Here is a 12,479-nt window from a genome sequence, read left to right on the forward strand (position 1 = left end):
GAAAAGGCAGCAAGCAACAGGAATTCAAAGGCAGATCTCCACACAGCTTTGCAAAGCCCTGGCCCAATTATTTCCTTTGTGCTCTCCTGTTTTACAGGAGATGATTCCATACATTAAAATGCTTGGAGAGCCTATAAAATGAAGCAGTTATTGTTGCAGCAAGCCATGTTCTGCACCTCTCAGCATGCAAAGATCAGGGAAGCAATCCCAGTCCCAAAACACTGAAAATTTTGCTGTATGTTGCTAAATACCACGCTTAAAGATTTTGTCTGGTATGAAATAACACAAAATTTGGCAGCCTTACACCAGGCACCCTGGCTCACAGCAGAGTATATGCACAGGCAGATTTTCCTCACAATGGCCACAGTGCTGCCAGTGCATTCCTGGAATGCAGAAATACATGGAAGCCACTGTCAGCGATGAAGAGAAGCCTGCTGTGCCTAATGCACCAGAAAAGCTATTCAAGAACTTGTCCTTACATAAAAATAGCTCCAAAGGGGCTGTGTCAGCTCAGCTGTGCAGCTCTGCAGGTATCTGTGTGCTGTGCCCTGCACACCTGGCCTCACCCTGCACTCCTGGGAACAAACCCACTGGTTCTAAGTGAGGGATTTCAGTTCATCCCCTCATTTGCCCATTCATTTGACTCTTTGGGCTCACAGATTTCACAGCCAGTGTAGAACTGAAATAATTCTGATTCAGATTGTACGAGAGAACATTGTTTGCTCTCCAGAGAATCACACCTGAGATCTCTGGGTGAGGAAGGACATGCATTTCCTCACCCAGCTATAATGAGTTGTAAACAGCAATTGCAGGTTTAAAACCCCAAATATCTGAAAGCTCCTTTTTTATATTGGTTGGAAAAGTACAGGGTAAACAAACAAACAAACAAACAAACAACTCCACAACCCTGAATCTCCTTTGTTATAGGTGTTAAACACCTCAAACCCTATGATACAATCAAGGCAGCTGGCTCTTCCCAGATTTCAGAAATGGTGTTGCAACAGTGGGTTTGAATTCCAGAAGGTGAGCCCATAATGCAAACAGCTATTTCAGCCTCAGCAGCGCTTTGCAACGATGCTCTCAATAATGATTTGCAGGAATATTCTCCTGATGGGACAGAGAGCCTGTAATCACATGCTGCATCTCTGCTGGCCCTGTCTGGAAAAGCAGCTGCCATAATTCTGTTGGTGTTTCTGATGTAACCCAACAGTTCTTAAAAACAGTTGTAGCTCCCAGAAATCCTTCATGTTACACCACAAAATTACACTGAGTTTCAAGAACAGAATATTCATTTCATATCTCCTAAGCCTTCGAAAAAGAAAAATCAACCTTTAGAAAAAGAGCCTATGGCCAGCACTGCAGGGCAGGCTGGGGAGGGTTTGGAGTAACTTGGTTTATTAGAAGGTGTCCCTGCCTATGGTAGAGGTTGGAATGAGATGGTTTTTAAAGTCCATTTGACCCAAATCATTCTGGGATTCTTGAACTATTCCTGCTCCTTAAGGGCCATCAAATGAACATGCCTCTCTTGCAGATAACAAGCTGGTCACCAAAAGGGAAGTCAAGAGTAAGGAAACATTATCCTTCCCTCTGAATTTTCTGTGTTCATTCAGTTGTGCCATGATTTTCATGTCTGGTATTTCTCACTTTTTAATCCCTATAAAAATGATTACAGGAGTACTTATTTAAAGAAGGTACTGTGATGCTGAAAGGGCAAAGGCTTTCTGTCTTGAGAACCCATTTATATGACACTCTAGCAGAGTCCCATGTGTAGAAACTCTCCTGGAACAGACATCTCAAATCAATAATTATTTCATTAATATCGCTTGTTCACCTCTCTCAGATATTTCATCCACAGTTCAGCTCTGTGATAAGCCCCATAAAATTCCAGTGTAAAAGGCTCCAAGCTCTTTCAGTAGCACAAACCCTGCAATGAATTCAATGGGCTCTCCCAGTAAATGCCTCAGAAGAGAATCCCTAAACCCAGTTTTCTTGGCAATGGGAGGCATCAGGAGCCAGGTTTGAGCTGTACCAAGAGCAGATGATGGTGGAGGTGCTTTGCTTGGGCCCAGGCACCAAAACCCATCCTCAATCTGCCAGGAATAAAAGGTCAGTCCTGAGAGAATTTCATCCTTCAGCATGCTGTCAATGAAGCAGGGAACACAAACCCTTTCTGTTCTGCCCACACTCTATGCAAAACCACTCCAGGAAGGTTTGCCAGCTCTGCAGCATCAGCCAGCCTAAACTCAGTCCTGCAGGAACAGCCTGTGGGCTCAGCCACCTCTGGGATCCATGGAAGATGCTCATTTTACTACCCACAAACCTCATATTTGACAGTGAAATCACAGGCAGAGTTTTCAGATAGCAAAACAATAGGAGTGAAACGTGTTGCAAATGCTGCATTTATCCTCCTGCATTTAGCAGCTGGAACCAAGAGTCACACAGCTGGGGAATCATGAAGATTCCAACCTTCAGGAAGCATCATGGAGCACTCCCCCAGCTTCCAGCAAAGACTTGCTCCTCCTAAATCACTGCTTATTCCTCTGTCTCTTTTTCCAGGTTTTGTTTTTTTTTTTTCACTGAAATGCATCAACATTTCATGAACTGCCCCAAATCAAGGACAGTCTTGGACAAGTCATTTCCAAATCCTCATGGCCAAAATTACCCCACTGCCTAAGTCAGTATTTGAGCAGCTTCCTAGACTCAATTATCCAGAAAATGCCAGGTTTCCAACAGCAGATTTTAAATAGTAAGCCTTTGGTTACTGTTGCCCTAAAATAAAGCTCCTAAAACGTGTTTTACAAGTGTTTTTCTGCTCTCCAGTGACACCTGGAAGTGCTTGGGACTGAAGGAATATGCAAACTACAGATCAGATGCAGAAATCCTTATTTTCAGGCAATTTTAAGAAGCTTATTTCTTAGCTTTACGAGTTATATAAAAATACTACCCAGAAAAAAAAACTAATAATAATCAATTCTGTGAAAAGGAGAAAACAATCCTTGCCCTGACCCTTCCATATCTTGTGGAGTGGGAATCTATGGTTAAATTCCAAGTAATTGATTAAAAGAAAATCCATGACAGTCCTGATTTTATTTTCATCCCATGATTAAATACACATCATGCCTTCATTAGCAAAAATTACAGATGGGAATAAAACAGATGCCCAAAACACATCCTGCCAGAGTCCTTGAAAATTAAAATTTCCTTGAATTAACCCTACCTGATGCCAAAAATGTCACAGGCTTTTTACTGAGGCTGTTATCAGCAGTGCACTTTGAATCCTTTGTGCTACTATGCTAAAAAAATTTCTCTGTTTGGATTCCCAGTTACATTTCCTAGCAGTCCAGCTGGCTGCTGGGCAGGGGCAGAACACAGGACTACAACAAATGGTAACAAGCCCTTGCTTTTGGCACTCAGATTAGAACCTAACTCTGACCAAATATACAAAGAATCATTCTGGGACTGAATTTTTTCAGTACTGCTGACAAACCATTCTCCCAATTGAATATATTTCATTTTGCAAAAAAAGGTGCAGCAATAAGATTTCTATCTTGAAAACATCAACAGATGGATCACAGAGGGAGGACTCACCACTGTGCAAAAGAATGCCTTGATTCCTATCCTGGGAAAGGACTGGAAGTATTTATTGACCCTTAAAGATCTCCTAAGCCCTGGGAATGAGGAGAAGCATGGAAAGTAGGAGAAGCAATTCCCTGATAAGCAAACATGACCTTGCCTGTGAAACTAAACCTGATTGCCTAAGAGGGCCTCCTTGATGTTTGAAAGAACAAGTTTATTGTCACCTGCAAATGTGTTTGTCGAGGCATGAAGAAATCTCATTTTCCTGCCTTTCAAGCAACAGCAATATTCTGAGATTAGAAAACAGAAGAAATGAAGGCAATGAAATTGAGCAAAAGGATTGCACAGAGAAGTTTAAAAAATACATATTAAAAAAAAAAAAAAAGGAACAAGGAATGGATAGTTATGCTTTGAATTCTTTTGGATTTATGCAGTTAAAATCCACCCTGAGAAATTCACTGGGAAACTTCATGTCATTGTGGCTCTAAAGACATTCCCATACAGCAGGTTAATAATGAAGGAGGCATATGTCACACACCAGAGGCTGCAACATCACACCTTTATGTATTCATGAGATCAGGGAAAGGAACTGACCAGGCATGAACACACTCAGGAAAGGGAGACTTAAAAAACTCCCTCTGTGGGAAAAGAGCTGAGCTACTTCAGAGGAGACACAATTATGCTAAGTCTGAAAATGTGAATTTAAAGTACCAACTGGTCCTTTTTGGAAAGTGCTGTGGATTTTGTGTTCATTTCCCTCCCTAACAGGCACCCTCGTGTTCATTAAAGAGCCAGCACTCACACTGCAAAAGCTTGTTCCCTATTCCACTGCACAAGAGAGAAATGAGATTTTTGCTTTGTAGGATACCTTTACCTCTATAGGTCACTGCTTACCAGCACAGAAATGAAATATCAGATAATTTTTATGTTTCAAACACAAATATCATTCAGTTATATTGGTCTCTGTATTTGGCACATCTGATTTTCCTCTCTCTTGCAAACTTGCAGCTTCTCTGAAACAAGTGAGGTTGTAGCAAGGACACAATTTATGGGCAAATTATGCAAAGCTGAAATGTTTCTAGGGCAATGTTTTATAGTCCCTTAGAGCTCCATACATAGTATTTTACTGTGCACTCCAAAAGCATTTATTTACAGACGTGTCTGAGGTTTTCTGTCAGGTTTAAAGTTCAGACTTTTCTCATCTAATCTAATTTGTCCAAGATGGATGGCCTCACTTTTTTCCTTTGGAAAACCAATGCTGTTACACTGTTTCCAATTCTTCCTCCAAAGCAAAACTTGGGTGTTGGCAGCTCCTCCAGAATTTCAAATCCTGCCAGACAGAAATTGAAATGCTTTTATTAGAAGGAAGTTGTTTTATTCGCCTCTTGGATAACCCTTTGCAAACCATTCTTTATTCGTCTGGAAAACTTGCAAGTCAGTTAATCTGTGAGTTTATAGGACTGTACTGTTACACTGCACCACTGCTCCATACAGCTGAAACTCTTCCATGGATAATAAAAATCCTAGCTGGCTGACTTGCACAAATTAATGGCAGAAAAGATGAGAACTTGCCAGTAATTTCGGTTCCCCAGAAGGGATGGTTGTTTCAGATCCACACTGAGTTTCAAGCCTCAGGCATGAGATTCAGGAGCTGACTGGCATGTTAAAAAAACCCCTAAGTGGATCAAAAGTGATAGAAAAGGTCACAGACTTGCCAGTTCCCCTAAACATGGGTAACAATGTTACCCCAATTTCGGAGCAATCAAAGGGTGAACTGGGTCTGGTAATCAAGGACCCAAAAAGTATCAGCCAGCCACACACACACTTTCCCAGGGGAATTAGACTGAAATTCCCAACTCCAAAGCGTCAGCAAACCTGTCCTCCCTTGGCACTGGCAAACACAGGAGCAGTAATTCCTGAGGAAAACAGAGGGAAGACAGGCTGGAGCATTTACTAATCGCTCCACCTCCTCTAATCCTGATCTGGGAAAGTCAATATGCTAACACACACATTCCAATTCCCTCATCCCTTCCTTCAGCAACCCCACGTTGGCAGAGGGCTCTGCTCAGCTGCCTACCTTCTCTGAACTCATTCAGCAGCTCCTCCTTGGTCCAGTTGCAAGAGGTGATGAGGAAGAAGCCCTCTGGTTTCAGCACCCTGCCCAGGGATGCCACGTACAGCTGCCGCTTCCCCGCCGCGTCGCTGGGGTCCAGGCTGATGGCATCAAAGGTCCCCTTGTCAATGCAAATGTCAAAGCCTGACAGCTCAGCTGAGGGTGCCAGGAAGTCTTCTACCTAAACCAGAAGTCTGCAGCTGTGAGAACAATCTTCTGCTGCTGAATCTTTAATGTCAAGCAAGAGTTTGGGATACAAAGCTTCAATCCTGACAATGGGTGTGCTCAGGGAGGGGTAACTCACAGTGCCAGGGCAGCTTCTTTCTTCTCCACACATTGTGTGATGATCTATTTGCTGGAATCTAAAGCTCAAACTAACACACTCGAAGCTCATTCTTTAAATCATTATTTGTACTTTGATCCCTGCCATGTGCCAGGCACTGCACAAATGCAGGAGAACAGACAGAGCCTGCCACAAAGAGATTTTACAGCTGACACACAGGAGCAGAGACATCTCACAGGTAGGGAGCAGGAGGGTAGAAGAGCACAGCAGAGAGCTCAGAATGACAGGCAGACACAGAATCCCAGCGTGGCTGAGGCTGGAAGGGGCCTTTGGAGGTCATCTGCTCCTACCCATGCTCCAGCAAGGCCTCTCAAGCTTCCTGCTGTTCAGCAAATGGTAGGCATTCTAGCACTTAAGGATTTCTTCCTCTACCTCAAGTCTGAAATTCAGAATGTAGCAGCTAAAATACAGAACTTGCCATTTGGTAAACCACTACCCTGTTCCAAGCAGGGGAACTCTTGTTCACCTTAATGACTATTACAAATAAAAAACAAATAAAGACCAAAAATCTTCCTGTAAATAGATTTATTTGGGTAGAGTTCTCTCACAAATGAATCTCAAAAGACATCATTCATTCAGTACACTGAGTACATCTGAATATCAATTAGCTCATTTAATCTTGGGCTCAATTGCTTTCTATTTCCTCAATTACCTTTCTCTCAAGACTTACCTTTAATTTAATGTTAGACATCCCTTCTTTCTCTCTTACTTTTTCTGAAAGCTGTATTGCAGAAGGTGAATAATCAATCCCTGTGAGATTCATGTAGCCAGACTTTGCCTAGACAGAAGCAAGAGAATCTTAATCAGTGTGCTAACAATTGTTTTTATCCAGCCAGAACATTCCCTACCTATAATCCATCTCATCTCTACTCCTCTTAATAATAGGAAAAAACCCACAACTCACCTTTTAGTCATTTTTATACCTGTTACCATTACAAGAGCTCAATAGCTGAATGAGCTGGAATAACTTTATTCTGCCAAAAAAACGTCACCAAAATGACTGGTGACTGAAAGCTGGTTTATGTCAAATGGAAAACTGAGCACAACTGGGAAAAGTAACACCCTGGAGGGGAACAGGCTCTCTTATCTGCACCAAAAGTAACTTAGAAACCAGGAATTTTCAGTGATGACGTGACAGATGCTGCAAAATAAGAGAAAAAATCCTCTCTGACATGTACCATGGGAGATTGAGCAATTATTTAGTTTATAACCCAAATTTTAAGAGCCAAAAGATGTAATACATGGCACTAGAACAGAAATCCACTGCAAAATCATACATTTTTCTAACTATTCATGCTAATGTCTATTTGAATACAACCATTTGCATGCTGCCAGGTGTCTGTATCAGCAATTTTCAGGCAGGTTATGCACCACATATAATAGCACACAGAGACTTTGTTAATCTAAGTTTGTTGGAGATAAGGATAACTCAGTTTAGGGAACTCAGTGAGATCCCAGCAGCCCTTTGGCAAAGCAGGTGGGCTCCTGGCATCAGCTGGAGCTGGGCACGTGAGAGGGGAGCAGGGACACACGTCCTTGCCCTGAGGCAGAGGCTGAAGGGACCAGCTTGGGGTAGAAGGTAGAAACTCAGGGTATCCCACGTGTCTGGCAAGATGCAAACCTGATGGAAGAGCTCTGATCCTCTGGCCAGCTGCAGGTTGTCAGAGCACAGACAGGGAGGAGGCTGGGGCTTGGAAAAACACATGGAGTGCTGTTAAGCAAGCAGCTGCCTGTCTGCTTGTTCCAGAGGCTGACACCCCAATTGCCAGGAAAACGATGAGGAGTTTCCACAACTGTCCTTCCTCCTTGCAGCAGCCCCTCAGGCCTGAGCTCGGTGCTAACCAGCTGTTCTGAACTGAGGGCTAATTGCAGCTGAACACAAAGCCACTCTTGTTTGCATGGGATGGAGAACATTTATTGCTCAGGCTCCTGCCCACGAGCCTCCCCAGAGCAAAGCAGGCTTCCTCAGATGCCTGTGCTGAAGGTTTGGGGGTGGAGGAGTGGTTCCCACAACAGCTCCTCTGTTTGCAAAGGAAAGGCTTGAGTCACTTCAGGGAGTTCCCATTCACTCCTCTAGTCTCGGGGGCAGAGAAGGAAGGTTTAGAGATAAACAACATTAAATGCTGCAGAACCTGTAGGGCCTGACTGTGACAGGAAGGGATCCCTCACTTGTGCCAAACGTGACCACACTGCACCCTGCAGCTGCCCTGGAGGTGATTTTTCAGCAGCCTGCTGCTGCTGCTGCTGCTGCTGCTGCTTGGAGCAGGAGATTGAAGAGCAGAAGGAGTTTGGAACATTATCAGCTCTGCCCTGTGTTTAGGGCTGACACCCCCACTTGGTGAACACTCTCCACTTCAGAGATGATTCAATCTTCATTAGTGGTGGCTCCTACATCACTTATAAAAATCAGAGGAGGCCAGAGCTTTCTGTGGCAGCAAGGTTTCCTCAGAAGAGCTGGAATTTTTGGAAGGCAAAAGAATTATGTCACGAATCCAAGCTCCCAGATCCCTGAAGTTCACAGGGATAATAAAAACAGCAAGGGGTGCCACTTATGTGATACTTATGTACCCTCAAGCAGCTCCCTTGCAGAGAGCTGCTACTCATGTCCTCTATGACTGAGTTTTTTCCAGTATTGCCATTTCTATCCCATCATGGAGTCCAACTCCAATGGCAGAACAGTCCTATGGTAGCTGCCAAAAGAATTCCAATTTGATTTCCAAGCCTTGCAGCTAAAACACAAAAAATTCCTTTTACATCAGCTAAGCAAGTGAGATGCTGAATTGCTCAGCAAAAATAAACAAGGTAATTTTTGAAGCCACTTTTCAAGAGGGAACTGGACTGATAATTTCCTATGAAAGAAAGTACTGTGAGGTGCTTAATGTAAGGGAGGAGGGTGCTCTCACAGGAGTTAATAGTTTTTAAAAGCTATCAGGCTGTCATTTTCCCATTACAGTATGAAAATTCAGTTCCCATTTGCAAGTGGAGTCAGTATAAAATGGAAGTCTTACAAATAAGATTTTTCTGTTGGGTACTTCAACCATGATAGAACTATCACTGCTCTCAACAATCACCATTATCAGGCTAATTTCTCTTAGTGAGAAGAGCAGTTTCTGCTTTTGGTGACATAAATTCTCCTGTGCTGTGGTGTAGCAGCCAGTCTCCATCAAGGCTTTAAAATCTTCTAAAATCAAAGTCCATGTTAAATAAAAATTCCACTTCAAACCAGGCTTTGACTTTCAGTCCTTCCAATTCCTACAGGAACCAATGGAGCCAAAGGGGAATGAAAAACAACAGAAGCTGTGACAATCTGACAGCCCCTTTCTTACCAACTCTCCTGCAGTATTACACCAAAAAAAATATCAATCAAAACCAGGAAAAAATACTGGAATTCCTGAACATCTTGTGCACAACAAAAACTTCAGAACACACCTGATCAGATTTCCCACCCTGACAGAAATGGACACTTCTTCAAAAGAAGTGTCAACAACTTTTAAAGTTATTTACATAAAATCCCTTGGGTTTATCTACATTTTTGTATCAACAATGAGTGTTATGATCAGAACTGAGTGCAGAGAAAGGGTCTGTTTTTGTACATGAGGGTACTTTGTGAATTAATCAACTTAACTTCCTTATCTGGGGGAGTTTAAACAACAGTGGGAAGAAATGCAGATTTAAATGTGGGGAAACAGGAAGATAAAGTTAAAAGGGATGCTCAGGCTGATTGATTTAGAGAAATACTTCAAATTTTGAAGCCTAAAGTATTGACACTTTTGGTGTTTCACACAGGTTACATGACTACCACTACCACTTGTGAGAACTGTATTTGAACTGCTCTGATTCTGTATAAAAAATACACAAACTTTGCAAAATACCAACCAATTCAACCAGTAAAACACCATTCCCAGTCCCAATGTCAAGCACAGAGCTGTCAAGGGGGACCTTGTGCTTTTCCAGCCACCTGATTATGCGCACCATGCTTTCCTCTCCAAACCTGCAAAAAACAAGGGCTCAGGTAATTAAACCAGAGAAAAAAATGTGAAAAAGGTACAGCAAGTTTATTTCGTCACTCATTCTCTTCAGCTTTTGCAAAGCCCTTTTTACTGTTACTCAAGTAAAAGCTGCCATAGCTCATATTTCATGTTTGCTTTCTTCAGATTGAAAATCCTGCAGCCTTAAAATTCACTGAAACACCAACTCTGGCAGGTGAAAACATCCATATATTAAAAAAGGAAGGAGCAAGGGCAACTTGTGTAGTTAAACCTGAGCTCAGGGATAAAAAGCACATTTGCCAGTAACATACAGCTCAATTAGCAGCTCAATTTCTGTGTAATGACACTTGTCCAAGTGCAGCTGAGCAATCTTCACTGTGAAATTGGGCCAGAGAGGAACTGCTGGTTTCAATGGGAAAACTCCCCATCATTTTGTCACCAACTCGTTGTATTGCTGTCTGAGGTTTTGCAATGTCTTTTACGGTAAAGAAATGACAGAACCACTCTGCAGAAGTTATTTTGTTTACCAGATTTCCCCGGTATCTCCAATGTCTTGAAAAGTTTGCAGTTCTCTTTCGTAGGCAGCATCCCAGCTGGAGTTGGGAGGGAAGAAAGGAGAGGATATCATCATTAATACTGGGAAATATTTAGATGAAAGAGGGATGGGAAGAAAAATTGAAAGATAGATTTAGGTTGGATATTTGGAAGAAATTGACTGTGAGGGTAGTGAGGCATTGGTCCTTAGCATAAGAAGAGCATGAACATGTGGGAGAGAGTCCAGGGAATGCCTGGAGATCCCCAAAGGCTGAAGCCAGGCTGGGAGAGCAGTGGGTGGATTCACCTGGAGAAAAGGCTCTGGGGAGACCTCAGAGCCCCCTCCAGTGCCTAAAGGGTCCCCAAGAGAGCTGAGAGGGACTTGGGACAAGGGATGGAGGGACAGGACATAGGGAATGGCTTTAAGCTGAAAGTGGGTAGATTTTGATGGGATATTGGGAATTAGGAATTGTTCCCTGGCAGGGTGGGCAGGCCCTGGCACAGGGTGCCCAGAGCAGCTGCGGCTGCCCCTGGATCCCTGGGGATGTCCAAGGCCAGGCTGGACAGGGCTTGGAGCAGCCTGGGACAGTGGAAGGTGTCCCTGCCTATGGATGGGATTTAAGGTCCCTTCCAACCCAAACTATTCCATTGATTCCATGAAAGGCTGAGAAAGGCACTCTATCCTCTGTGCAGCAGTACCACTCTACAGAATCACACATCCTCTAAACAAATAAACAACACATAAACCAGGGACCGGTTCGTGTCGAGAGAGGCACCTTAATCGCCTTCCATGTCCCCTCCCCGCGCCGTGGGCCGGCCCGCCTTCCCCAGCGCGGGTGGCTCCGAGCCCCGTCCCGCCCGTGCCCGTGCCCGTGCCCGTGCCCGTGCCCGTGCCCGTGCCCGTGCCCGCCCCGCTGGGGAACCCGCCCGTTCCCCGGCACTCACTGCTCCCTGGTGCCCAGCACCGAGGGGCTGAAGGGCTCGTCCCCGGCCAGCGCCATGCCCGGCCCGCCCCGGAACCAGCGAGCGCTGCGGGCGGAGCGGCCGCGGCCGCTCCCGGGCGGGAGGAGCCGGGCTCGCTGATCCGGCCGTGAGGGGGGCGCAGGCACCTGAGTGGTTTATAATGTTTTAAAACCTGAATCCGGCCCGCTCCGGAGCCTGGCGTGGTTTCTAATGTTTCCCAATCCTTGCGGTCACCTAAAATCCCGTCTGGGTTGGGTGGGGTATGGGGCCACCCGGTCTGTGCGAGGTGTCGCTGCTCATGGCAGGGGTTGTAATTAAATGGCCCTGAAGGTCCCTTCCAGTTCAAACCGCTCCGTGATTCCATGAAAATCAGCTCAATATTTATATTCTTTTCGATATTTATTCGTTGCAAGTGTCACAGACGTTATTGCTGTTACAAGGTTTATTGCAAGGTGTTTTAATAAGGAAATGAGAGTGATAAACAGCCCTGCTGTACAGTTGCCTCCTGTACAGCTCCGTGTGTGTGAACTGCGGCGTTTCTTCCCAATCTCCCATCCATCCCTGCCCTCTGGCAGTGGGAGCCATTCCCTGTGTCCTGTCCCTCCATCACTTGTCCCCAGTCCCTCTCCAGCTCTCCTGGAGCCCCTTCAGGCCCTGGAAGGGCTCTGAGCTCTCCCTGGAGCCTTGCCCAGGTGAACAGCCCCAGAGCAGAGTGGGTCCATCTCGCTCATCACCTTTGTGGCCTCCTCTGGACAAGCTCCAGCACATCAATGTTCCTCATGACAAGACTGACATTGAGGGGCTGGAGCGTGTCCAGGGAGGAGAACACGGAGCTGGGGAAGGATCTGGAGCCCCAGGAGGGGCTGAGGGAGCTGGGAAGGGGCTCAGCCTGGAGCAAAGGAGACACGGGGGGACCTTGTGGCTCTGCACAACACCTGACAAGAGGGGACAGCCAGGGGGG

The 12,479-nt window shown here is 44.9% G+C and overlaps 1 protein-coding gene across 1 annotated transcript; it reads right to left on the minus strand.

Annotated features, from left to right (window-relative positions):
• Positions 1 to 3,068: 3,068 nt before the first annotated feature.
• EEF1AKMT2 (EEF1A lysine methyltransferase 2) lies at positions 3,069 to 11,622 on the minus strand. The gene is made up of 6 exons (XM_071446139.1): positions 11,501 to 11,622; positions 10,549 to 10,614; positions 9,909 to 10,023; positions 6,703 to 6,810; positions 5,654 to 5,870; positions 3,069 to 4,906 (listed from the first exon to the last, which is right to left on the minus strand). Exons 1-6 carry the CDS (start codon positions 11,554 to 11,556, stop codon positions 4,779 to 4,781), a joined length of 690 nt encoding a protein of 229 aa, XP_071302240.1. The 5' UTR covers positions 11,557 to 11,622; the 3' UTR covers positions 3,069 to 4,778.
• Between the last annotated feature and the right edge of the window lie 857 nt (positions 11,623 to 12,479).

This window comes from Agelaius tricolor, unplaced genomic scaffold (genome assembly GCF_023055355.1).
Source record: "Agelaius tricolor isolate 1412-34295 unplaced genomic scaffold, bAgeTri1.0.p SCAF_22, whole genome shotgun sequence".
Lineage (NCBI taxonomy): Eukaryota > Metazoa > Chordata > Aves > Passeriformes > Icteridae > Agelaius > Agelaius tricolor.